The 24,222-nt window shown below is 50.9% G+C and overlaps 4 protein-coding genes across 4 annotated transcripts; 1 reads left to right on the top strand and 3 right to left on the bottom strand.

Moving 5' to 3' along the window:
* The first annotated feature begins 5,175 nt into the window (after positions 1-5,175).
* On the top strand, positions 5,176-7,577 carry TrAFT101_007283 (uncharacterized protein). The gene is made up of 4 exons (XM_024901151.2): positions 5,176-5,506; positions 5,590-6,008; positions 6,099-6,263; positions 6,331-7,577. Exons 1-4 carry the CDS (start codon positions 5,254-5,256, stop codon positions 7,267-7,269), a joined length of 1,776 nt encoding a protein of 591 aa, XP_024756527.2. The 5' UTR covers positions 5,176-5,253; the 3' UTR covers positions 7,270-7,577.
* Positions 7,578-7,667: 90 nt separating this feature from the next.
* On the bottom strand, positions 7,668-11,694 carry TrAFT101_007284 (uncharacterized protein). Its single transcript, XM_066128004.1, has 6 exons — positions 10,938-11,694; positions 10,732-10,798; positions 10,275-10,575; positions 10,032-10,199; positions 9,761-9,939; positions 7,668-9,674 (listed from the first exon to the last, which is right to left on the bottom strand). Exons 1-6 carry the CDS (start codon positions 11,079-11,081, stop codon positions 7,855-7,857), a joined length of 2,679 nt encoding a protein of 892 aa, XP_065984118.1. The 5' UTR covers positions 11,082-11,694; the 3' UTR covers positions 7,668-7,854.
* A 3,324-nt stretch (positions 11,695-15,018) lies between these two features.
* On the bottom strand, positions 15,019-19,840 carry TrAFT101_007285 (uncharacterized protein). Its single transcript, XM_066128005.1, has 3 exons — positions 15,336-19,840; positions 15,217-15,277; positions 15,019-15,133 (listed from the first exon to the last, which is right to left on the bottom strand). Exon 1 carries the CDS (start codon positions 18,395-18,397, stop codon positions 16,133-16,135), a length of 2,265 nt encoding a protein of 754 aa, XP_065984119.1. The 5' UTR covers positions 18,398-19,840; the 3' UTR covers positions 15,019-15,133; positions 15,217-15,277; positions 15,336-16,132.
* Positions 19,841-22,626: 2,786 nt separating this feature from the next.
* Positions 22,627-23,552, bottom strand: TrAFT101_007286 (uncharacterized protein). The gene is made up of 3 exons (XM_024901137.2): positions 23,382-23,552; positions 22,984-23,300; positions 22,627-22,870 (listed from the first exon to the last, which is right to left on the bottom strand). The coding sequence occupies exons 1-3, from the start codon at positions 23,412-23,414 to the stop codon at positions 22,780-22,782; spliced, it is 441 nt and encodes a 146-aa protein (XP_024756522.2). The 5' UTR covers positions 23,415-23,552; the 3' UTR covers positions 22,627-22,779.
* Between the last annotated feature and the right edge of the window lie 670 nt (positions 23,553-24,222).

Below are 24,222 nucleotides of genomic sequence, written 5' to 3' on the forward strand. Positions count from 1 at the left end.
GGCCTAGAAGCATTGCGCGCAACAAGTATAGCGGTCTTGGCCACCGGGCCTGGATGCGTTGGAATTATTTGTTTCTCGTTTCAGCCGGCAGCAGTACACAGTGCATGGGTTAATGGGCTTATGTCCCTCGTAAAGAAATGACAAACGGATCAGACATTAAAACAGTTGCTGTTGGTTGGGGTAATGTTCCATTGGCAGAATTAGAAGCGAGGCACATTTGAATATACGCTGTTTACACCGTATTTGCTTGGAAACAGTACTCTGTCTAGATCTTAGCAACTTGTGATCAAATCTACTTGTATATGTGCATGAGTAGCAATACTGATGATAAAAAAAAAGAAAGAAAAAGAAAAAGAAAACAGCTCATACATACATATACATACTAGTTAGTTGTACATGCACGAAACTGACGTACTGGCATCCCAGCGGTGAGGGAGTTGGTTTTTGCGCATAAAAGAGATGCATATCCACTCCTCTTTGTTGGTACCTGTACTTACTTGTATACTACCTACACAAGACTGCGTGCTTTTATCGATGGCTGATCCAGGGATCTACACGCAAAGTGTTACCGCCATCGACTCTAAACATGGCTGCCTGCCATTTCGTGTAGAAAGCCTTGCTCAACGGAAGATTTGACGCATGGCCCTGCCCTGCCCTGCCCTGCCCTGCGTGTGTAGGTATTACAGTAGCACTTTGCTAGTTATTGCACAGGTTTAGGGGCCTCCTGGTTGGGTATAATAAATCAGTTCATACATGTATCGAATTGAATTAGGGCAAGGCGGTCCCTGGTACTCCGTAGTTGGTAAGAAATGGAAAACTAAACCAGCGCCTAGCCAAAAAGTCCTCACACTCATCCTATAAACTTGAGCCTGTGTCGTGGTGGCGCAACGCCGGACCGACGGCAACACATTTTGGGGGTCTCTCCTTTCTCCCTGCTTGGGGTGGTCCAAATGCATAGATTGATTGCCTTGTACGAACAATCCATATGCAACATGACATGCAAATGGCGTGTGTGTGTGTGTGTGCGCCAAATGGAAGAAGGGAGGTAGAAAGGAGAGAAAAATACATGTGCGCCGGGTTCTGCTTGTACATAAAAGGTACGAGTACATGTGCCTCGTTGCCCCATCTGCGAACAATCGGTAAGCGCAGACGAGAGAATTGGTTACCGCTACGACATGTACCTACCTATGCAGATGCTGCAGCCCAAAAAACGGTCAAGGCTTTGCCGCCTCTTCTGCCTCGACCCATTTCTTTTTCTCGCTTCTCACTTTTCATCTTCATCCAGTGGGATCGTGCAATGCAGCATCCGGTACCCTCATTCTTCAGCGGACCGGTGAACCAAATCAAACCATTGTCTAGTCCCCTCCACAAGCCCGCGGCTGAAGCTGCCGAGCCCCACTGTCAAAAGTGCTGCTGGATCCCCATACCGATGGAGACGCGCTTGGGATACGTAATTAATCTAATTATTGCGGGCTAAACACGGCGTCGGACAACTTCTTGCAAAAGAATTGCGGAATATGGAGTATGGAGTATTCTGGCACAGGCTCATGCTAATACTACCAGCAGTTTCGCAAATCTCCTTCCCAACCCCGAGCCCTCGGGACCAATCGTGGCCCTTGTCTGCTCACCAAAAGTGCAACGCCATGCAGCCGCCAGTTGGGCGAGATCCAGGCGTCGGTGTCAGTCAGGGCTGCCAGCGGCACCAGCATGCAGCACTGCTACAGCATTCGTGGCGCCAGCCTCGACCAGACGTCACAGCAACTATGTTTGGCTGAGCAATGAGATGACGGTTCCATGCAGATTGGGCGTGTTTGAGAGCCTCGTGAAATCGACAGCTACTACGTCGCCAGGGGACCTCTGCCCCCCAAGGACTCATCCTACATACTGCTGTACATGCATGTATGTTGTAGTCGGCCAACTGCCCTCGTGTTTCAACTCGGTGGCCTGTCCCAGTCCGCCGCTTTGGGTCTGGCGGATATGGGACCTTGGCCATGGATATCACCCAGCAGCAACATACCTATTCGGCTGCGACAAAAGGCGCGACAAAGAGACAGCGGATTTCCCTTCATCGGCTTAACGGACAGGCCCTGGAGCAAAGCAATGGGGATTTTTGTGATTGACACACAGCTCCATCATCCTGATAGCAGCTGAGATATTCTTATATGAGACTTCTCAGTTGTGTTTTCTCGTATGCGCTGCGACTAGTTGTTACCTACTCCTACAGGCAATTCTACTACTGCTGTTACATTCAGTCGTAGCAGCAAATCACCGTGGGCTTCAGCTAGGCTCCGACCACCACCAGAGCGCCACCAGAGCGCAGAACGGCGGGCAGACAATGGGAGCACCCATGGAATATGGCTGCCTGGACATGGGCACACACACCTCCTGCTGCTGCACACACACAGGAAGAACGCATTCTACGTCTCTCTTCTTCTCGCATTGCGCTTCTTTCGTTTCTATTAGCACTTGGATGTGTAGACCTTGGCCCTCTTCAACCCAGGCTGAATCGGAGCTTGGATCGCTCAAGGACCTGGGAATGTCACTGCCGCCAATCCCAGCCTTCCGGGTAAATCTCCGTCCGGAGTCTGCGCGAACAGGGCCGCAGAAATATCCCCAGCGGCAGGCGGTTCGCCCATCTCAATGCGCCACTTGGCACGAGGCGCGCGCCGAATGTCTTTAGGGCGCTCAGATATGTTCTCGTAACAGCCCCTTTCGAATGTGGCTCTCGCAGGTCCCGGTACATAGTGCAGGCCGTGCTGTTATTACTATCTAGGCAATCGTACAGTCGGAAATAAAGCCGGTCCAGTAAGATGGGCGATGGATAATAGGACGAAAGCCAACCGGTTGCGAATAGGAGCTGCCATTTTGTCTGCCAAGAATCTGCACGCACAAGCGTACATCTGGCATTGCCGGCCGCTGCTGTATGAGGTCAGGCCTCAATCCCCAGCCCGTGATGCGGCTCACATTAGTCTGAGACATGCATTTATTAGGATATGAATATTCCTACCATGTACTCCGTAGTATGCACTAGTTAGTATCTACCTGTACTGTATCTTTGGTCACAATGTCGAATTCCACTACGTTAATGGGACAACATAGCTGGACCAAAAAGGCAAATACCCTACTTCAACAACCACCGCCGCCTCGAAGTCGGCGTTAAGCTCCACTATTCTTTCAACGATCTCTATTTCCCCGCAAATACATAACGCCTAGCCTATTACCTAGTTTGCTCCATATCTTCAGTAGCGAACATCGTCACCTGAATCGTGTTGAGATGAGCTGAACCAGCCAGCTGTCGTGAACTCTGCGGGCCCTGCTGCACATCTCGTCTGCCGCGCTGGGACTTCAGGGCCCGTCCGTATTAGACTAGCAATAGTGATGCGATTGGCCTCCCGAAACAAGAACAAGAACGTCAATGTCGGATCGGCGCCCAAAGTGGACCCTCCCGCCGTTAGTAGCAGCACGAAGCGCAAATGATGTTTCTCCTGAGACAGATATTCAGACTAAAATATTACTCGTCGGGTGTTCATGTGCCAGTCGTGAGATGAGCTGAAGAAGGCAGAGGTGCTATGTTTAGGCTCCTGAGCGTGCTGCTGATACGGCTCACCATATTGGGCAGAGCTGCTAAGAAGACGTATTGAGCATAGTCACAGGATTGTCAAACGCCACAATGATGTATACAAAGTTATAATGCTTCATCACATGAATGTACTATTGTACCATTTCGCGTGAGCCATTCTATGCTTGTTAACCAATAACCTTGAAGCTTAAGCCACGAGTATTTAGAGAAACATTCTCTTTGCCCTCTGATTTCCTCAATCCAATATTTCCCCCTCTTTCTTTCCTCTATTGATGAATTCTCTACGTTGCTTTAAAACCATTGTATCGCATGTATTCTGCCTCACACACTACTGCTTACAGCATTTGATTGTGGCTTGCGACTCTCACGCTAGCATCGCCCACTATGCTGCACCTGATGTAGGTAAATAGGCGAATCGATGAAGCGGACATATGTTCACTTTGGGGACGTCACCGGCAGACGTACATAATCTGGCTTGCATCGCAAATGCCCCTTAGACAAGGGAATGCACAAAACACGTGGTGACGGCTTCTAAAAAACGCCACTGAAGCTGCCCTTCTTTCATGGGGGCGTTTGGATTCTGCATGGCCCAAGGTCGCTTAGGAGATTGGGGCATTAAAGATGGCGCTGACTATTGCTTCATGTCCCTTTATGCTTGGGTTGATTCGGCGTAGATTTGTGCTTGGGTGTGATAACCTCCACGAAGCTTTGGGGAAATTAGACCACTTGCTCGTTCAAATCGTAACTGTCATATGCACTGTCGATGGTACAAAACGACGTATACAGAAAGTAGATGATCTCTTTTGGGAAACCCTAGTATTTCGTATTCATCAATAATTCAATCACTTTTTGTACGTGTCGTGAATGAAAGAGCATTTTGCGGCGTTGATTCACACATGCTCCTCGCTATTCCCGCATGGAGAACGTGCAGCTATCTTCAAGAGAAATCTCTCCCTTTGCATGTAAAGAGTCAAATTATAGAGAATACATAATGTTTAGCCTAGTTTAGGTGGTATCCAATCTGCAAGGTACCCGTTGAAGAAAGCGGACACTTGCACTCATTCGATTTGGAGTAGTAATAACTGGGTGGATGATGATGCAGCAAGCAGATGGATGGTTGCCTCCCACATGTATTTCGAAGAGGGAGAAAAAAAAAAAAAGAAAAGATCCAAGAAAAAGCCTGATCAGTAATGTTTATATATAGGTTGATTTATACCTTTTATAATTGCCAACCCTTCGTACTTTGATAAGGGAGAATGAAAGTGAAGTTTGGTCATGCCGCTGTCACATGCCGCGTACTAACCCTGCGAATAGATATACGCTGCGTTGACCTGATTCGCCCAGCCTGTAACCCAAATCTCACAGTTTTAACTCGTATAAAATAAAAGAATCGTAAATGGTAAATATTGTAGTTTCTTGTCAACACTGGATGAAATAGTCGATTTACGACTCTAGAATATAGCATAGCTCTGTCTTAGAAAATGTTTTTTGCACAGACCGTATCAAATCAATAATCCCCCCGCATTATGTAACTCTGCCAATGAGCACACCATCGTGGGAGGAAAAAGAAACAAAACGCCAACGCGACACGCATGAAAAAAAAAAAAAAATCACAACTGACCAAGAATCCCAACGAGACGTCTCTTGGGAGGATAGAGGAACGAATAGAATAGATGGACAGAGACTATCGCGACATAGATAGAGAGCCTCGCATCATGGCCAGCAACCCGTCGGAGGAGACGGCCCTGCTGTCCGGCATATCGGACACGACTCCCATCAGCGACTACGCATCGTCGTCGCAGCCGTATTCGACAGCAGCAGCAGCAGCACGGCGTGGATCGCTCGAGGACGGGCCGAGCCATGCCATCAGCTTCGGTAGAAGCATGTCCATTGCCTTGAGCCTCTTTTGCCTCATCTTCCTTCACAGTACGTTGAAATGAAATTTACTACACTTATATAAATCATCATCACCATCAACTAACACAAAACCTCCCCCCCCCCCCCTCCAGCAACAAACATGTCCGGCCTCGCCATGATCCAAGGCTCCCTCGCAAAGGACCTCCGCTCCCCCTCCCAAACCATGTGGTTCACCACCAGCTACCTCATCGCCTCCTCCTCCCTGACGCCCCTCGCCGGCAGCCTCGCAACCACCTTTTCGCCGCGGTCCATCGTCCTGCCAAGCGCGGTGCTCTTCTCCCTCGGCAGCCTCGTGGCATCGCAGGCGCATTCCTTCCCGGTCTTTATGCTCGGCAGGGTGGTTATGGGCTCTGGCGGCGCGGGCGTCGTTGTCATGTCGGTGGTGTTCGTCATTGAGCTGGCGGGGAAGCGCCGGAGGGGCGTCATGATTGGGGTTGTGAACACGGCTTATACGCTGGGCGTGTCTGTGGGAGCGGCGGTCTATGGGGTGTTGCAGCCGGTTATTGGATGGGTGAGTTTTTTTTTTTCTTGTTCTTCTTCTTCTTTTTTATGTGTGTTTCATGAAAAGCAAACTGCTAAACTAAGGGGGTGTCAACAACAGAGATCACTCTTCTGGCTCCAATCCGCAATCATCCTCCTGGCTGGCTTTGGACTATATCTCAGCCTGCCAGAGTCCATGTCGTCCTCTCGCACTGAACAAGACGGCAAAGCTGTCTCTCTTCGACAAAAGCTCGCCAACATAGACTACCTCGGCGCAGTCCTCCTTGTAAGATCTCCCCCCTATTCCCCCTTTTTTTCATTTTTAACATAACTAAAAAAACACCACCCTCCAGATCCTCACCATCGTCCTCTTCCTCTACTCCCTCGCAGGAGACATCCACCCCACGCCCCTCATCCTCTCCCTCCTCTCCCTCCTCGCCTTCATCGCCGTCGAATTCACCCTCGCCCCCAGCCCAATCATCCCCCTCTCCGTCCTCTCCTCCCGCGGCATCCTCCTCTCCTGCCTCTCCCAGCTCGGCCTCCTCACCGGCCGCATGAGCATCATCTTCTACACGCCCATCTTCATGCTCGCCGTCCGCGGCAGCCCCGCCGCCACCGCGGGATCCGTCCTCATCGCCAGCAACGTCGCCCTCTCCCTCGGCGGCCTCCTCATCGGCTGGCTCCACATCCGCCGCGCCGGCTCCTACTACCTCTCGCTGCTCGTCTCCATCCTGTGCCTCGACGCAACTTTTTACGCGCTGGCCGAGCTGTCGCGCCCGGCGACCCCTTCCTACGTCTTCGTCGCCACCGTCTGCTTCAGCGGCTTCGTCACGGGCATAGTCATCAACTATGCGCTCGTCCACATCCTGCACCTGAGCCACGCCAACACCGAGTACGTCACCACCAGCCTCTTTGCTACGTTTCGAGGCTTCGGCGCAAGTTTCGGCACGTCCCTTGGCGGAGGCATCTTCTACCGCGTCCTGCGTTCTGATCTCGTCAGGGGATTCCTCGCCCTTGACGGGACGTCTGAGCTTGGTCCGGCGAGGAGGAAGCTCGTCGATAGGCTGCTTGAGAGTCCGGAACTCGTGTGGCACGGCGGCGAGCTGTTAAAGCTAGAGCCGCAAGAGAGACAGATTGCCGTGGAGGGCTACGCTGATGCTATCAAGGGCGTGTGGCGAGCTGCCGCAGTATTGGGGTTGCTCGTCATTGCGGTGCAAGCCGCAGCTGGATGGACGTCTCCTAGAGAGGAGGCAACCAGGAAGTTGCAGCATGAGCATGAGCACGATGCATGATGTTAATTATATCGAAATGATGTGCTGCTTTTGTACTGATGCATTCTACAGCGATGTTGTCGAGTTATATAAGCATTGATGTTATATACGCGTACTACATACAAGTCACCCAAGTTCTTGTACAGGACCATGTGTCATTATTTGTTTAACATTAAATAACTAAATGCCCAACCACTGCATGACATTGGCATTCTCAAGCCGTGCAACATGCCTGCTATCTAATCCCTAACCCTCGTTCTATAACATATACAAATGGAGCAAGACCAAAACTCCACCCTACTCCCTAATCGTCATATAATACATATAGCAGCCCACATAACGTTTATATTTTTTTGGTACATAAATTTGTTGAAATTGGTGTGTAAAGTCCTTTCTTTTAAACTCGTCAACGTATACTTTCTCTGCGGCTAGTAAGTTATATTCTTCTTCATATCAGAGAGAGAGCTTGCTATTCATGTGTATGTGCCTCAATATCGTATAATAGAAGTGATAAGATCCGAGGAAAGAAAACAAGTGAAGAAGGTGATCAAAGCTCAAAGGATAAAACTTGGGGAAAATATCCTTTCTCAGTTTTGGCTATCAATCTCATGAAGAATTGCCTGTGCCCGACAAGAAGAAATCAAGCTCGCTCTTCAGTCCACTGTTCTGTCTCTGCTCGTCGTTGGCAAGCTGTTCCAACAAGCTCATAAAGGGATCTTTCTCGTCGCCTCCCGTCGTGCCAGTGCTACCCGTATTGCTCTTGTTGCTTGGGCTAGGAGCCGTAGCGCCTGGAGTGGTCTGGCTAACTCCTGCCTGCCATGTAGCAGGGCTGCCATAAGCACTGGCCGATAATGTTCCAAACATGATGTCGAATCCGCCGCTGGTATCGTTGATGGCTGGCTGCTGAGATACGCTCGGTGCATTCTGGGAAGATGCAAGGTTATAGGTGAATGTGGGACTAAATGGCATGCCGCCCATGGCAGCCATACCTGGGCCTGCACCTGCGTGAGCAGGATGCGAAAGACCAAAGCCGGCCATAGCTGGATGAGAGGCCGAATTGACGTCCACAGTGCTGCGCATGGTGCTCATGTGATGTTGTTGCTGCTGAGGATCCACGTGTGTGGGCATCATCTCAGCCATGGCAGCGACAGCAGGATTTGACGGGGCGGCCATCAACCCGGGCTGCATCGGTATAGTTTGGCGGGGGTAGCTCGTCACCGACATGGTAGGAGTGAGGGGCAGAGGAATACCCTGGAGGGAGGATTGTGGTGTATTCTTCCGTTTGTGGCTCGGCCTGTTCTCCGTAGGCCAAGGGGATTGCACGTCAGACAAGGGCGTCGGCTCGTTGGAGTAGTCAACCAGTTCGTCCGCCAAGCTAAGGTTGGCTGTGTCGAAGTGGAAAGTTGGTCCGCCGGGCCCTCCAATGTTAGAATATCTGTCGAAAAAGTCCTCGAGCTGGAACCCGGGGGTATATCGCATCGCGTTTCCGGTAAGCGTCTTTACTAGCTCTCGGTGAGCCTCGTATAATCGTCGGAGCATATCTCGTTGGTGCTGAACAATGGCCCAGGTAAACCGCAGATCGCTCAAGAACTGCATCTCGCGTGATAAGAAGTCTGCGGAGGAGCTGAAGACGCTCATCTCGCCGCTGGTGCCTTGCTTGCCGTAATGCGCGCCGTGGATATGAACGGTGCCGGCGGTGCAGATACAGTAGCCGACAAATGACGGCCACTCAATACTCTGCATCTGCCTACCCATTTCTGCCAGCTCTGTGATGGCGTTTGCATGGAAGAAGCACATGTTGGTTGCCTCAATTTGCCAGGACTGATGTTGTCCATTTCCGGCTAATTCGGCGAGGCTGATGGGGAGGAAGGGTCGGTAAATCAGACAGTGAATAAGATGGTAGATGAGTTTGCATAATACGAGAACAGTTGAGTCGGTCTGGCCGAAAAGAACGTCTGTCGAGGCAAAGACGCCATCTGTGCCAGAGGCCCAAACGTCCAAGTCTTGTCTGATTTTGGATAGATTTGACAGCGAGTGCCAAGGGAAATGTGAGTCGCCTTTGACACCCCCAGCTGCAAGATATCGGTTTGTCACACCTAGGATGCGCGTAATGTCGATGAGCATGCCCGAAGTGCCCTGGGATTTTTTGCCGCTGCCCTGGAAGTACTGCAAATTGGAACCACAGATGAAGAAATCGCCGTTCACAGGCATTCCAGAAACCACTGGGGACCATGAGGGAAGTCGCAGAGCAATACAATCGTCGCCGATAAGTGATGGACGCTTTGAACCAGATGCCGAGAAGCGATCTAATAGGTAACATGACCAGAAGAGCTGTCTTCGAGTTTCCCTTTCCATCGGTGATATTTGTGCCTGTGAGTCCATCTCACGATGGAGTTCGAGTGCCATGATCATGCCAATAGCGTTGGCTATATCCCAAGTCAGATATGCTGTTCCTTTACAATATAATAGAGGCATAAACCGCGAAAATTGGAAGAGGGGCGTATGCACGTACTTATTAGCATGAAAGCTTTCCTCCCCTTTCCTGAGGCGGTATATGCAATCGCCAACAGGACAATTGCTTGGAGATTGTCAATGGAAGGCTCATCGATGTCGATGGCGCTCCTAGCACGAGAGGCATAGTCATCGCCCAGTTTGACAGCTGCTCGAAACCCATTGGGATGCGGTGTATGCCTATGTGAGACGTGAGAAAGACGGTCCGCAGTAAACTGAGTACGAAGGCAAGAAAAACGTCAGAGGATACGTTGAGTGGGATGAAAACGGACCTTGCGGCGACGGCGGCAATGGCGTTGAATAGAAAGGGGGGAAGCTGGTTGAGTTGGATGCGTTTCCGGATCAATGTTTCATCCACAATGTGGAAAGGCTTGTTGTGGAAGCGATTGAAATAGGTATCGAGAAGAGCATCTGTCTGTACGGCAGGTGTGGCGGGGTCTCTATTGTCGTGATTAGTATTCTATCAGTATTCAATAAAGATGATGCCAATGTATATAAGGCGAGGAGAAACCCACCCAGTCGTCGACGTCTGTGGGGAAAAAAGCGGCAGCTCTGTGACATTAGGCGTTGTCATCGCCATCGTCTTCTCCTCAGTCGCCCGTCGCTTGGCAACAGGTTCTATGGCATCTCGCTCGGCTGGCTGCCTCTTTGTCGATGATTCAGCTGCTGGAGGGTCTTGCGTTGTCGATACTGACGAAGACGATGGCTGTTCGCTCTCGGCATTCTTCTCCTTCAGCTTGGCTTCCAACCCGTCCACTCTTTTCAAGAGAGCCTCCAAGACGTCAGTCTTTGGCCCTCGCTTCTTCGGTACGGCATCTATAAAGGACCAATAGTATGAGCACTTGAATTCAAAGTCTAAAAACCGGGTTGCAGTGACGCCGATGTATTCAAAATTCGCTCGCGGCTCCCAGGTGAAATCTCACATCCCCCCCCCCCTCGACCCCGCCAAAAGGAGGTAGAATTAGAACTTACCGTATATACACGGGCATTGAAACACCAGACACGCCTCGCAAGAAGGACGAAGACGATTACACTTGATCTAATTCACAAAACAAAGAGGAAAGACTCCGTGTCAGACGAGAATCTTTGCGCACAGTAATTTATAATCATGGTGGGTATCAAATAGGGGAGCGGCGCAAGAACAGCCAGGAGGGGAAACGTTGAAACTGAAAACTCACCTTTCGCTTCCGGCACGACTTGCAATTCATCGACTCACGAGGCTCCGAGTTGACGTTCCGCGCAGGCAAGCGCTCAATGCCAACCTGTGGCCGCTGCGGCGGAAGAGCCACGGGCTGGGCCGCAGGACGATGCGGAGCGTTCATTGCGCTGCTGCTGCTGCTTCTGCTGCTGCTGCAGACGCGCGGGCCGAGGCTGCGGGTGCGGTGCGATGCCGGCGCACGGTTGACGACGACGTCCCCAGCGGCCAGGGAAAAGGGACGGACGGACAAGACAGATTGGCGGAGAAAATAACAAGGTCAAGACGGTGAGAGGCGAGCGAGGCTGCGGGCGGCGGGCGGACGAGGATTGGCGGCGCTGAGAAGAGAGAGAGGAGACGCTTTCCGGGAAGACGTGACGGGACAAATGGTTTCCGCCTTTACAGCCCTAGCGGTTTGCGGGCTACGAGGATGTCACCGGCCTGGTCTGCGACTCATTCATGGCCGACCACGCTGTTTCGAGGCTTCGTCGATTGGCGGGCTGTCGCGTAGAGCAGCAACAAGTATGGAAGTAGCTGCAAGATCTGGATGGATCGACGTTTGGTCTCGAGACAGGACACTCGCAGCTCCAGACCCACTGCCAGTCGTCAAAGTCGAGATGCAAGAAGGAGAAGACGCAGCAGATTCGGGGCAGCAGCAGATTGGCCACCTACACTGCGATGGCTGCTTGGAGGCGAGGGATGAATCTCTCAAACTGTGCAAAATAGGTCGAGTTTCCAGACTCGGCCTCGTGCCCTTGGGGAAACAAAAGGCTGTAGGTGTCCGAGATTCAATTGTTCCTTGCTCGGCGTCTTTCCCCCGATTGGCACCCACCATGGAGAGAGCTGCGGGTGGGCTGCGCCTGTTTAGTAAACCGTGCTTCTGGCGCCCTATGAACTAGGGATGCAGCATAGAAGGGGACGAATCTGGGAATGCCTCACAGACAACTCCAGGTCGGAACCGGGCTAGGTCGCTTTTAGTGGGCAGCCACCCCCATTCCGCCCATATCGTTGATTATGTTTCTGGCCTGCCCTGCCCGCCGGCCGGCCATACGAAGCGGTGCTCCGCAGTTTGAGAAGGCTGGAGCCACCCCAGGCTCCTTGGAACTAAATTGAAGCCGAGCCTACGCTGCTTCTCGGAACCCTTGACTATGAGACAGGCAAGCGTGCGGCATAACAGAAATACTAGTGGTTGTGAAGACAGTCAGCCAGACTTTGGTTGGAATACCGTGGGGCTTTACAGGTTACAGACAGCAGTGACTTGACGCCCAGGAAGCATGATGGGAACAAGAAGGCGACGGTGTTTGACCGAAGCATCCCTACCAAACGCCCGCGAAGCACCAGTGTGTGATTCAACAATACCACATGCACTGAATGTATGTATACCTACGATAGTACTATTTCGGAGTTAATACCGGTACTGTGCTCATCTGGTAACTGTTACGAGAGCGGATTTCCAACAAGAGCATGTCGTGGCGGCCGTCAAGCCCATCTCTTCATGCAAGTGAGAACGGCGCACCGTCCCACGTTCTCGTGTCTCGTGAGAGAAGCGACGGCATGACATGACATGATATGACATATTTCTGGACAGCTGCTTTTCGTTTGGCCCTCGCCCACCGAACGGAGAGACCAGGCCCAAGCGGGTTTGCATTGAGCAAGCAATGCAATGCAATGCAATGGACGGCGATTACAGCAGCACTATCGTCAGCCCCTCGGGACTAGCTGTCTTGGATCTATGCCTCCAAGTACTGTACCTCCCTTTGCAGCAGACCACACCGGGTATGCCGTCAAGATACCATCGGTCGAAAAAGATCTCGAGGCTGGCCTGTGTATTGCCGCATCAGATCAGGCCCGCTGGCGGTCTCATCTCACCCATGAACCAGGGTCTGTCTTCTCCATGCATGCTAGTGCCACGCTGGAGTCGCACCGGTTCAAACCTGGCCCAGGCACAGGGCACGCACAGGGCCTCTCCTTTTTGATGACAGGCCCGCCCAACTGCCGAGCAGAAACCGGGCCCAGCTCATGCTTTCTCTGCTTCGCGCGCTCAGACGAGTCGTGATTCCGATTCCTGAGTTCCTGAGTCGGGTGCTGGCAGCTGCAGCTACTATGTTAAGCTCTCGCTTACTCACGCCTCGCGCCTCGTTGATTGCCCCTCACGACTAACTGTACGGCACAGTAGCACATGGAACTACTACTACTGCGCTGTACTAACGCCCAGCCCGTGCTCTTTAGCACGCTCGCCCATTCCTACTGGGTGCCCATATTGTGGGGGTGGCTGGGGTTCGTGCCGCCTTCATCGACCGGCATGGCTGTCACAAGCAACTGGAACTGCTGGCCGTGCCCTGCAGAAACTGCTACCGTACCGTGAGCTCCATTTTAGCCCAGCGAAAGGTTCCCGGTAAAGAGGGCTAACTTTTCGAACTCGTCTTATTTCTTATTGTTCCTTTTTCTTCTTCTGTTTGACAGGGGTCGCCTGGCCATGCCTAGAACCACACACACAAGTAAACCCGACTAGAGCCGGGGCTGTTACTTTCGTACTAGGGACTATCTGCTACAATGTAACTGATACTGCGCCTACAATATTACAGGACCAGTTAAAAATAAAAAAAGGAGTCAAGAGAACCTAAACACTTTGCAGACTTGACGACAACAACAAAATGTCTTCCGCAAAATTGAGCTCAAACCCCCCTCCGTGCTGTCAAACTGAGTCAGCTAAAACACCAGACGCATCAAAAACTAAATCTAATCAATCGATCGAAACAGGCCTCGGCCGTGCGCACGCAACACAGGGGGTCTCTTCTGGTTTCTCCTTTGCAAAAAGCGCAAAGATCGTTACAGGTACCTCCACTTTGTGGAAGCTTTTTCTCTTTTCCTTTCCTTTGTCTTTTCTTCTTTTTTTATTACTTGTTGAAGACTCCTTTTCCATCTCGGCGGAATTAATTCCACAAAAATAATACTGCTAGCCATCCGCCTTCCTCCTTGAAGATAGTAGATAATATGTCTAGGCCTAGGTATACGAAGTGCATATACGGAGTCTAAACGTATAGAGCGCGAGGTTCAAAAATTGCACAGTCATGGGGCGGGTATCAAAAAATAGTGGCAAAAGTGGTTCAATATTCAAGGGACTCGGCTAGGCTGAAGCGCTAACTCGGGGAATCCAGCTCCTTCCTACCTGGTTAATAGCAGTACCCAGTATCGTGTATCTCACCCCTAGGGGGAGAAAAGAAACGCCCAGCTACTGTTGGCAATGACTCGCATCTGGAAGAAGAAGTCGATATTTCCGGAGCAATGAATGGTACAGTAATATTGTACGAGAATCTCACAAAGAGAAACCGGTTTTGCGTCTCTATTAATAATCCTCTTTCTAGGTAGATTATAAGGTTAATAGGAGATCGTTGCAGAGGAGATCCGACTGCCATGAATACTAATATCAAATTCCATGCACTCCGTGTCAATCTCCGCTTCCAGCTTGTCTTCGCAACAGCAGCAAGCTCAGCAGCATCTATTTCCGCGAGAAATGGCAAATACCTACTTCCTCCCCCAGCCCGCGCTTAATGTCGCCAAGCTGCTACCTTGTAGCGGCGGTAAGAATACCGCGCCAGTTCGGTGGGCAAATCGCGTAGCCCAGCAGGGCCGTTACACTCGGCATAGTGCAATGCATGCTGATTCAAGACCCTTTGAAAACGGGGAGTGTCCGCGTGCCACCTCCCGTGTCAGCTATCGAAATCCTCAAGCCGCAGACAGGCCGTTGTAAGCACGATTTGAATAGAAGGGAAGGGAGAGCAAGCGAGGTATGAGGTAGTCTGGAGATGGCATTGGACAAAAGAGCGGCTGCAAACAAAGACATGTGTATGGCTCGCTTCAGTCAGCGCTTATTCCAAAGCGCATGCATAGCTGATGCTACCTTTCGACGCCATGCCGTTCGTCTAGCCCACGGCATTGACTCGGAAGATTAACGTCCTAATAAGCTGGTGCCCAGTCCAACCCTATCTCGATTCCTGATAGTACTACTTACTAAGAGATAGGTAAGGTATATAGATAGATGCCTACACAGGGTATCATGCCTAGCCTACTTGTAGCAGTTCGTGAATACGAGGCCACTTTACCTACTCCAAATCGAGGTCTGCAGATACTCCCGACATAGGTAGGGAGCTATGATGCTATAGGCAAAAAGACCCCTAGCTATTTGGTAGCTTAGTAATGATAAAGACGAACCAGGAATAATACCAGAGCAGCAGTCGACAAGGGGGGAAAAAAACACCCACCTTCCGTACAACGCAGCATGTCTTTCAGTATTCATTCGCCCCTCTGAAAGGATATAAATATCTGCAATCGGGATTCTTTGGTCAGCGCTTCCCTTTTTTGCTGTAGCACAAGCACCTACCCGTAGGGCGGCGCCCCTCCTTTTTCGCCCCTCGCCTATCAAATCCCTACGTCTCTCAATCTTGCCCAATGCAGTGCGCGTGTAAGCTGACCGTTCGGGGCCGCTTACGACACAGACCAGGGGGAGCACAATGCAAAAGATTCAATTCCGAGGACCTTGTTGTTGATTTGAACTAGGTTTGTGTTGTGTCGTATATCAATATTTAGTAGATACATATTCAGGTAGGTCTCCGTCGTAATGATGATGATGCCGGTATTAATTCCGCTCCCCAGCTGTAGATCATCCACGTTCTCTGCAGCTCCGTATGCAAATGCAATCTCCGATATCAACCCGAACCTCTCTCCTTCTCTTTCATCGGCTATATACAGCGTGTATATCTCCCGTATACAATGGTATATATATAAAGAACAGAACAGAACAGAACAGATAGTAGAAGAGAGAGAGAGAGAGAGAGAGAGAGAGAGAGAGAGAGAGAAAGAGTAGGAAAAAATGCATATATCATCCTTCCTCCCTCGCGGCAATACGCCATGTATCAATGCATGCCCTCTGTGCTGGCCACTGGTTTCGATCCCAACGCCACAGATGCAAATACACCAAAATAGAAAGAGGATACCGACCATCTTCCATGTCGGCCTTTCCCGAAAAAGAGTAAAATTACAGGCAAGAAAACAGCTCAGTAGACAAAAGTTCCTCTCTTTTCTCAGCGCTTGCCCCTTCGAAACGAGGATTAGGCCATTTCTCAGTGGGTATTATAATATCGGCCAAATCCTTTGCAGAATCAAAATCGTTTTAGCCTCTCAGAACAAGTTCCTCCCGCTTGCCAGTCGTACGAAGCTATATGGCACGTTTTGGCCGACGAGCAGCCGTAGGCTCTCGACGGTTGTAAAGGCCGCAACGTCAGCCGCATCGTATGCGGTAAACCCACTCTGTTCGGCGACTACAACAGGATCGTTCTTCTGCTGCGATGCCGCCTCGGCCAGGTTCAAAAAGACCTTTTTCGTGTTCGATGACGTCTCGGGATCGGCCTCTCCAAAAACTCGCAGTAACATGCCGACGATGTTGCTCTTGCCTCGGCCAAGTGCTGATATAATAACAAACGGCGCTCGGTTGTCTGCCACAGATCGGGCACGCTGAAGACTTTCCATGCTGATGAATTGTTCGATCGGGGGCGCGTTTCGGGCTAACGTGGAGGGCGTTCTGAAGCCGACAGTGTATATCTTTGACATCTTGAGAGCTTTTAATGCAAAGAAGACTGGCGCAGCGTCGTCGGCGGTCAATGCCAGCACCACTGCGGTGCGGCCAAAGTAAGCGGAGGGGGCTAAATCACGAGTTAGTGTAGACAAGATGCCTCTCCAGCTGGCATTGTCAAAGACTAATGAAGTGTTCGAGGCCAAGCCCGGCTGCCCTCCCGGCGGCAGAGCGCCCTCAAACTGAGAAGGCGGCGTCGTGTTCAATCCTGAAGTCGCAGGCTTCACAACGATTGTGTCGATGATACCGATCCCCTGTGCCGCCTCGGACAAGATTGGTCCTTTGCCGTTCTGCAGCGTCGAAAACCAAGGATTGTGTCTCATGATGGTCTGGTATGACAACCCCGGGTCGAGATAGGCACCTCCAAAGTCCCTCTGATTGCACCATGCCTGGATACCTGCCGGGTTATTGTGCTGGCGCTCCACCACAGCAAATTGGTGCGGTAGTCCCAGCTCGTTGAAACATTTCTCGTAAAAGGGCGCTCGCGGGGCGATGTTCCGAGCAGCAGCGCTGCTGATGCCGTAAAAGTACTTCTTTGGAAGCTGGCCAAGCAGTGCCAGGGCGCCGTTGATCTCGGCCGTGCTCATCTGCCCAGGAGCCGCAATGATGGGAAGGAGGGGGTGCGTGATGGGCGAGAATACCGTGTTCAGCGTTCTTGAAAACTGACCGATTTCGCCCATATTGACAGCTGAGAGTGGCGGCGCGTCTGGATACTCGGCTTTTATCTTTGAGCGGAAGTACTCAAGCTCAAAGTTCTCGTTGTGGTCGTTAATTATGGCAATCATCTTGACAATATCGGCGTACTGCTTGGATTTTACGAAAACCTCCTGTGCGTATTGTGACGGCCACTTAAACGTGCCCGAGAAGTCGTGGAATGCAGACATGATGCGAGAGTTCCCCCTCTTTTCGTATAGCTTCTTTCGAATCTGTTCAGGCAGCCACAATTCAACATCGATATACTCCACACCCCACTGGACGGCCCGGTAGAGGTATTCATAGTATAAGTCGGGGTTATCCATGGGAAACTTTCCATTTTCTTCTGTGCATCTGGTGGTGAAAATGATGGGAAGCTCTGTTCTCTGGCGCAGCAGCATGACCTGTTGTCCAACGTAGCTCAGGCTCGGGATGTCAGAAAAGCCACCGTCGCCCTTGGGCTCGCGTAGAAGATCCACACGGATCTCAACCGCATCCGCCCCAACGGTGAGAATATCCAAGTTGGGAAGAGCCGCATGAACGTCTGGAAATGTGGTGGAGATGAAGAATGTCCTCGATTTGGCCATCAGCTGACTGTGCGGGCTGGTCTGACCCAATGTGAATGAGATGAATCGCGCGAGGTCGCGCCTAGAGAAGGGGGTTTCGGTATAGAGAAACTCATAGTCGCAGTGGATCGAAAGATGCAGGTCGGGAGGCATTCCTAGGTCAACGCAGTGAGCATTAATCGCCACGAGGAGCTGCTGGTCCCTCTCTTCCACATCCTGTTTGGCGTCTCCAAGAGGCAGACCAATAACAAAACCCTCGTCCTCACGATCAACATCTTTAAAGTGCAGCTTCAGCTTGACTGGCTTCCCAAGAACCTCTGCGAAAACAGAGACGACGTTCTCCTGCCCCTGCCCATACACAATGACGACTATCCGAGAATCCCCCGTCTGCGGCGCGCCCTTCATCAATCCGCTGTCAATCATAACCGGGTCATTGCCGGTGCTGCTGTCAACCTCCATGCTGCTAGACTCCGAACTATCGTTGTTGATTCGCTGTGAAGGGGCGGATGCTGGCGCAGGCGATGGGCTTACCAGCAATTGCTGGACAGCTGCCATTGTATGAGCGATGCCGGGTTAGCTTGGCCCGAGCGATGAAAACTGACAGATCCCTCGAGCTCCAGGCGGTCGGCCCTTCCGGTAAAATGCAAGACGCCGCCTGCAGAGCGTTTGTTTTGTGTCTTTTAGCGGCCCTGGCAAACTCCACGTTACATGTACAGTCTGTGCCCAGGGGAGTCGAAAAATAGATGGCCCTAGGGACTTTGAAAGGATGAAGTCTCTTCCAATCCCAGAGCGCCAATGGCCAAGGGGCTCTGGTTAGTGTCGCGGGCGACGAATGCGCTCCTTAGCTGTGATAGGTACAGCGAGCCAGGTAACTGAATCCGCGAGGTCGGCTAAACTCCGAGTTTCGACTAGGCAGCAGCTATTCGCGAAGAATGGCGTCTAGTAGGCTACAAATGTAGGTCTCAGAAGGCCCCTGAGGAAGACGAAACCCCAGTTAAGGCAGGTCGCAGCAACAGAAGGATTGCGATGCGGGCGGTGTTCGTCTATCGACAAAATTGTGGCTCATGCAGGCAGCCGCTCCAATAAGCCAGTAGGAGCACCGACTGACAACCGAGGGGCCGGATAGTCTCCGACAGCTGTGATACGAGAAGAGAGAGAGAAAGATCTTGGAAAATTCTAGCGTCAGTGGCGAGAGTAGGCTCAGTTTTGCCAGAGATGGCTTGTCGCCGGCGAAGCAGATGGCAGATCGCAGGCCTTAATAAGAGGAGCCCAGAGGATTCGACTCTGTGCAAGTAGTATACGCCGATTAGAGACCAAAACTAAAGAGGATCCCTATTTTTTCCTCTTTTGCCTGAAAAGCAGTGTAGGTCCCTGGCACCTCCTTGGACCAAAGACTTACATGAAGCGGAGGCGTTAGTTAATCTTGATCCTTCCTATAGGCCAGAAGCGAGACCGAGCTCGGTGGTGTGCCGCTCGTTTATCGGGTGGCCTTTCGGGCAAATAGCTGCGTGTAGTCGTAGTCGTAAGATGTTAATCGGTCCAGGATCTAGGCTTAACGGTCGGTGGCTCGTGATAAAAGCGAGAGCAGAGCAGTCACCATAATTCCCCTCCAAAAGTCCTTTTTTTCCTCTTTAGTCTCCCTCTTTCTATTTTGACCCAAGTTAGATTTCCACGGGTTGCGCCCTGAGGACGAAGTTGCAAACCTCTTCTGCAGTTCACTAGACGCTGGGTGATCGACTGAGAACACAAGGAATACAAAGGGAGGCGAAAAATCTAGGGCGAGAAAGCAAAGCCCTGGACAGAGGCAAAAGATGTTTGGTGATGGAGACGGACGAAGAGGCAGGATGCGCCTAGAGCAGCGTTCAAGGCGCTTGGCGCTGCTTGGCGACTTTATGCGATAGATCACACGATAGCAGCAGCGCGCAACGCAGCTTTGCAACAGAGCCGGTGCCGTTAGACGGGATGCTGGGCCCAATGCGCCAGGAATCCGCGAGAAGGATTTTGTTGATGTTGAAAAAGAGCCTGTACTTGGCTAGCAAGCCAGCGCAGCGTGGGGTTTTGCGCTCCAGTCATGTTTCCGTCCCAGCGGTCCCAGCTTTGGTGGGGTGCACCGCAAATCGTCGCTGCCAACCCCAGCACGGGAGCCGCTGGAGCTTGCGCTGGAGCAGGGCCTGGCTAGCGCGCTGCGCCGTCCGGAGCGAAGCTTTTGGGCCTGTGCTGTCTGCTACTGTACTTGGCGGCTTTAGCGAGATCAGCCTTGCCGCCGCGATTCGCTTTCGACCCACTACCAGCGCCGTCTACAGGGCCTTTCTGCAGCGCCGGAGCGCAGAAATTCTCCCTATTTGCCAGCGCGTTTTGGACGCTGCAATTCTCCGCCAATCACGGCGCGAACCCCCCGCATAGCTGGCAGAGATTACCCCCCAATGAGACGGGCGCTCTTTAAGCTCTCCATATTGCATCACCTTCAGCGCTGGCGCTGGCGCAGTCTATCTTTGCGGAAGTACGGATACTGGATCCAGCCAAATTTCCTTGCCATCTCCATAAGCAGTCGTCCTCCTGCTTGGGGCATAAAATGAGCCATGGAATACTGCTACGGGGCATAGGAAGCACGAAGGATGGAGAGCGTATGATGATGCCAGTACCATCACCCAGAAGTGCTAGGTGATAGATAGGCAGGCACTAGCATTATTATTGTGCTACGTATTATCTAATAATTTGTCGTTGCTCGTATCCTCTAGTGTCAGCAGGAGTTTTGCTCTTAAAAAGAAAGTACTGCTGTTGGTATTAGTGAATGCCGCCAAAGTCCAAGCCGGAGTAATTCTCGACCACGTATCAAGTCCCCACGGAGCACCGAGAAGCGCATACAGATACGCCTGCCTGTACAGCCTCTCCTGTGATTACTACCAGTGCTATACTGCTAGCATGTAATGCCTTTTCGCGGAATACCGCCCTCCCTCATCCCCTATCCTTTCCCCGTCCGTTTCGCGGGCAAACTCCATCAGGAGAATGCAAGTCCTTCCTATCACGTCTGTTGGAAAAGCGATGTCAGGGCTGTGCTTCAGACTCTGACCAGGAGGTGCTGTAATTTTTGCAGCACTAGCGTTGAGTTGATTCTTTTTGGTAAATATCGTCTCAGCTACTAATTACGATCCCCTGTTTGTTCTGTAAGATGCCATGACTGTCAGCAGGATACCCGTGTATTGGTAAACTAGCCCATTTTACGACTAATCCATAGCAATATCAGAAACTACAACTGCTAGAAAAGAATGTCCTCGAGTCCACTACATAGCAGTAGGCAATTCGCATCCTACTTTAGTACATACGTATTCAATCCTTCGAGTCTGGGTAAAGCCCAAAACACCAAATCGCGTGCAGGAGTAGTATCACGCTTTTGCCCCTCTCAGCCAGCTAGCATAGTAAGACCGAACCGGCTCCAGATATCGTGGGGGGAGAGCAGCCTTACGCCCGTCCACAAAAAAAAACGGAGTTCATACATACCTACCTAGGTCCCACGGATATACTAGTACTTCAAAGTCCGCCTCCCTATTTGAGATCAGCAGCGTGGATGAGTTTCGTTGTTCAGTCATCAAATCTGTATTTAGTACACGTATTATCATGGTTTTGACCCCCGCGGAGTATAACTAACAAATTATCGTGGATCGATTGTGCTCGGGCGTACAAGGTAACGGGCGTAAACGATTCAGTTCCTTGAGAAAGCAGTATGTGATGTAGGCATACGCTTCTTAACCGATTAGGTAGTGTAGCATTTCCTTCTTTCGAACATGGAGCAAGCGCTGGCAGCTTTCTGAACTGCCAAACCTTTGCTTCGTCATCCTTACGGGCTTTTGATGTGCGATAGATCATACATGATAGTGCATGATAGTAGTACATGATATGTATAATGAAGACGTTTGCCTATCTCGTTATCGTGTAGGAGTCCCAAACAGAATGAGGCTAGAATAATATTCCACGAATAGGCATCCGGCATATGAGCAGTCCAGTATCGCAAGAACTCACGGATAGCGCTCCAAGATGGGGAATCCTCATAACCCAAACAGCATGAGCTGTCACGCAATGGTATATCGACATTGTGGTATTTTTGGACCATAGCTTGGTCAGCAGAGGCTTCGCCCGCTTTCAAACTTAATTAGATATAATCTAGTCGGCACTTGTGAAGAGCCTTAAGCATGCCTTGTGCAGATGAAATGTCAATATCTAATCAGTAACTACTTTATCTAAATACACTAGAACAACCTGCCAGAAACAGCAGTTTGCAGCGGACGCATGTACGTACATGTAGCTTCTAGACTATTAGTTCGGCTCGGCAACGGTCCGCAGTGCCGCATGAGGCTTCTCCGGCAGCGGCTTCTAGCATCGGTATTTCTTTACTACTAGGCAGGTATTTCTTCCAATAAAAGTACATGTACATACATAGTATATATAGATGCAACGTGGGATAGAGTTCAATGGCAGGCATCCGGTCCTGGAGAAACTGAGTCCTTTAAGAATACGGCCGCTGTCAAGCTGCAGACCGAGGATCCCACTTTCTCATATCCCGCCCCCCCTGCTTTTCCGGGCCATCTCAACGATGTTCGGAACCCGGCAGAGTAGCAATAAAAGCATCGTCGCCTAACAAGTCCCCGGGTAGTACAGGCCCCTGATTAGTATGAGCCGCAGTGTACTAGTAGTAACTACCAAGGGTACGGTGATGGAGTCTACTCTGTATGCTCAAACAAACTTGAGAAATATACATAGAGCCGGAATATCTTTAGCAGAAGGCTCTTGGTATTAATTTATTTTCATAAGCAAGCATAAAACGCACGATATTTCTTCCGTCGAATTACTACCAGCAGCAGCAATCCACCGACAGACTAGTTGCATGAACTATTTACTAGGTAGTAGTTAGCTGAAGACAATGGAGCTGTCATTTATCCGAGTCAGATTTTGGACCAGATTCCGATCAAGTTGCCCTCAGTATCGATGAATCGAGCATAATGGCCCATGTCCCCACCAATCTCCGTCTTATGCCTTGAAAACTATCAGTGAGCTTGTTCCATTTCGTCGGTATCCTTACACCTATCTTCTCTTTCTTTCCCAGGAGAAATAGAAGAAGATAAAAGACAGAGAGCGAGTCAACGTACAGATGCTTCTTGCCACCAAGCCTTTCAACCTCCTCGAGTGTATCCTTGCAGTTCTTGACGTAGAAGCTCGGATGAACGGATATGGCATCTGTAGAACCCATTGATTGGTTGATCACGTGGAATCCATCTTCCATCACGCAAAAAGCGCCATGCAGCGTTTTTCCGCGATTGAAGTAATAAAGCTCCTTAACGCCGGGCCGGTCGTTGGGAACGCCTTCGGGGCTGATCTCCCAGTTGAAGATCTCGGCGTAAAAGGCCTTGGCCCTGTCGATGTCTACAACGGGGACGGTGAGCCAGCACATCTGGCCGTAACATTCCTAATGCAGCTTGGGTAAGTTTCAGGAACATGGCAGTAATAGTATCTCGATTGGCCGGAATATAGACGGGCTCATGGTTACCTCGGTGGGCACCTCAGTATTGTTAGACGACATGGCTTCGAATGTTGACGATATTCAAGAGTTAGTACTATATTTATATCGGCAGGGCTATGGAAATCAAATTTCTGGATGTTCCAGTGGTGAACAAGTTGTGGTCTGACGTCGGTTCACAACTGGGTTTACGCCATATTTATAAGAGGGCAAATCAATGCCTCTTTGGAACCTGGGCTGCCAAGTTGGCTGCATACATGACAGCGATGAGCGCATGCTTCAGCAATGACTTCACGGGTGGCGCAAAAGCTTGGTGCATGTACTAAATCTTCATGATAACGTGTGAAAACGAGTTACCTATTTCCATGGGCCAAGTTCACGGTTTGTAACTGCTTTCAGCTCGTTGGTGCACCGCTTCTCGCTACGGGTTTGCGCTAAGGCTGAATGAAGTCAGGTGTTTGGTGAAGGGTATATGTAGGACTGTATGTACAAGTGGTGCTTCATACTCCTTTCCCCAAAACAAACCGAAACAAGCCGAAACCCAGACCAAGTTCCAGTCCCGAGAGCAACTAAACTGGCCAAGTTATTTGCCATGGGCGCTGTGCCAGCTTGTCAAAGGGCAGCTAATCATGCCTGATAGCCAAAACTGTAAATCGATGGGCGGCCTGTAGGGTAGCAACAAGAGCAAGCAATAAGCGCTGATCAAGGCTGGAGAAGCTCTGAATCCGACTCTTCTTCCCCAGCCCCACTCAGCCACGCCGCGTGCAAAGTGCCGACCCCACTATTTGCCTCGTGGCCAATCAGACGCGAGAGAGCTGAACGCACGTCACGACTGCAGCAGGCCTTCCAATCAGTCTAAAGATCAGCTGTT

This window comes from Trichoderma asperellum, chromosome 4 (assembly GCF_020647865.1).
Source record: "Trichoderma asperellum chromosome 4, complete sequence".
Taxonomy (NCBI): domain Eukaryota; kingdom Fungi; phylum Ascomycota; class Sordariomycetes; order Hypocreales; family Hypocreaceae; genus Trichoderma; species Trichoderma asperellum.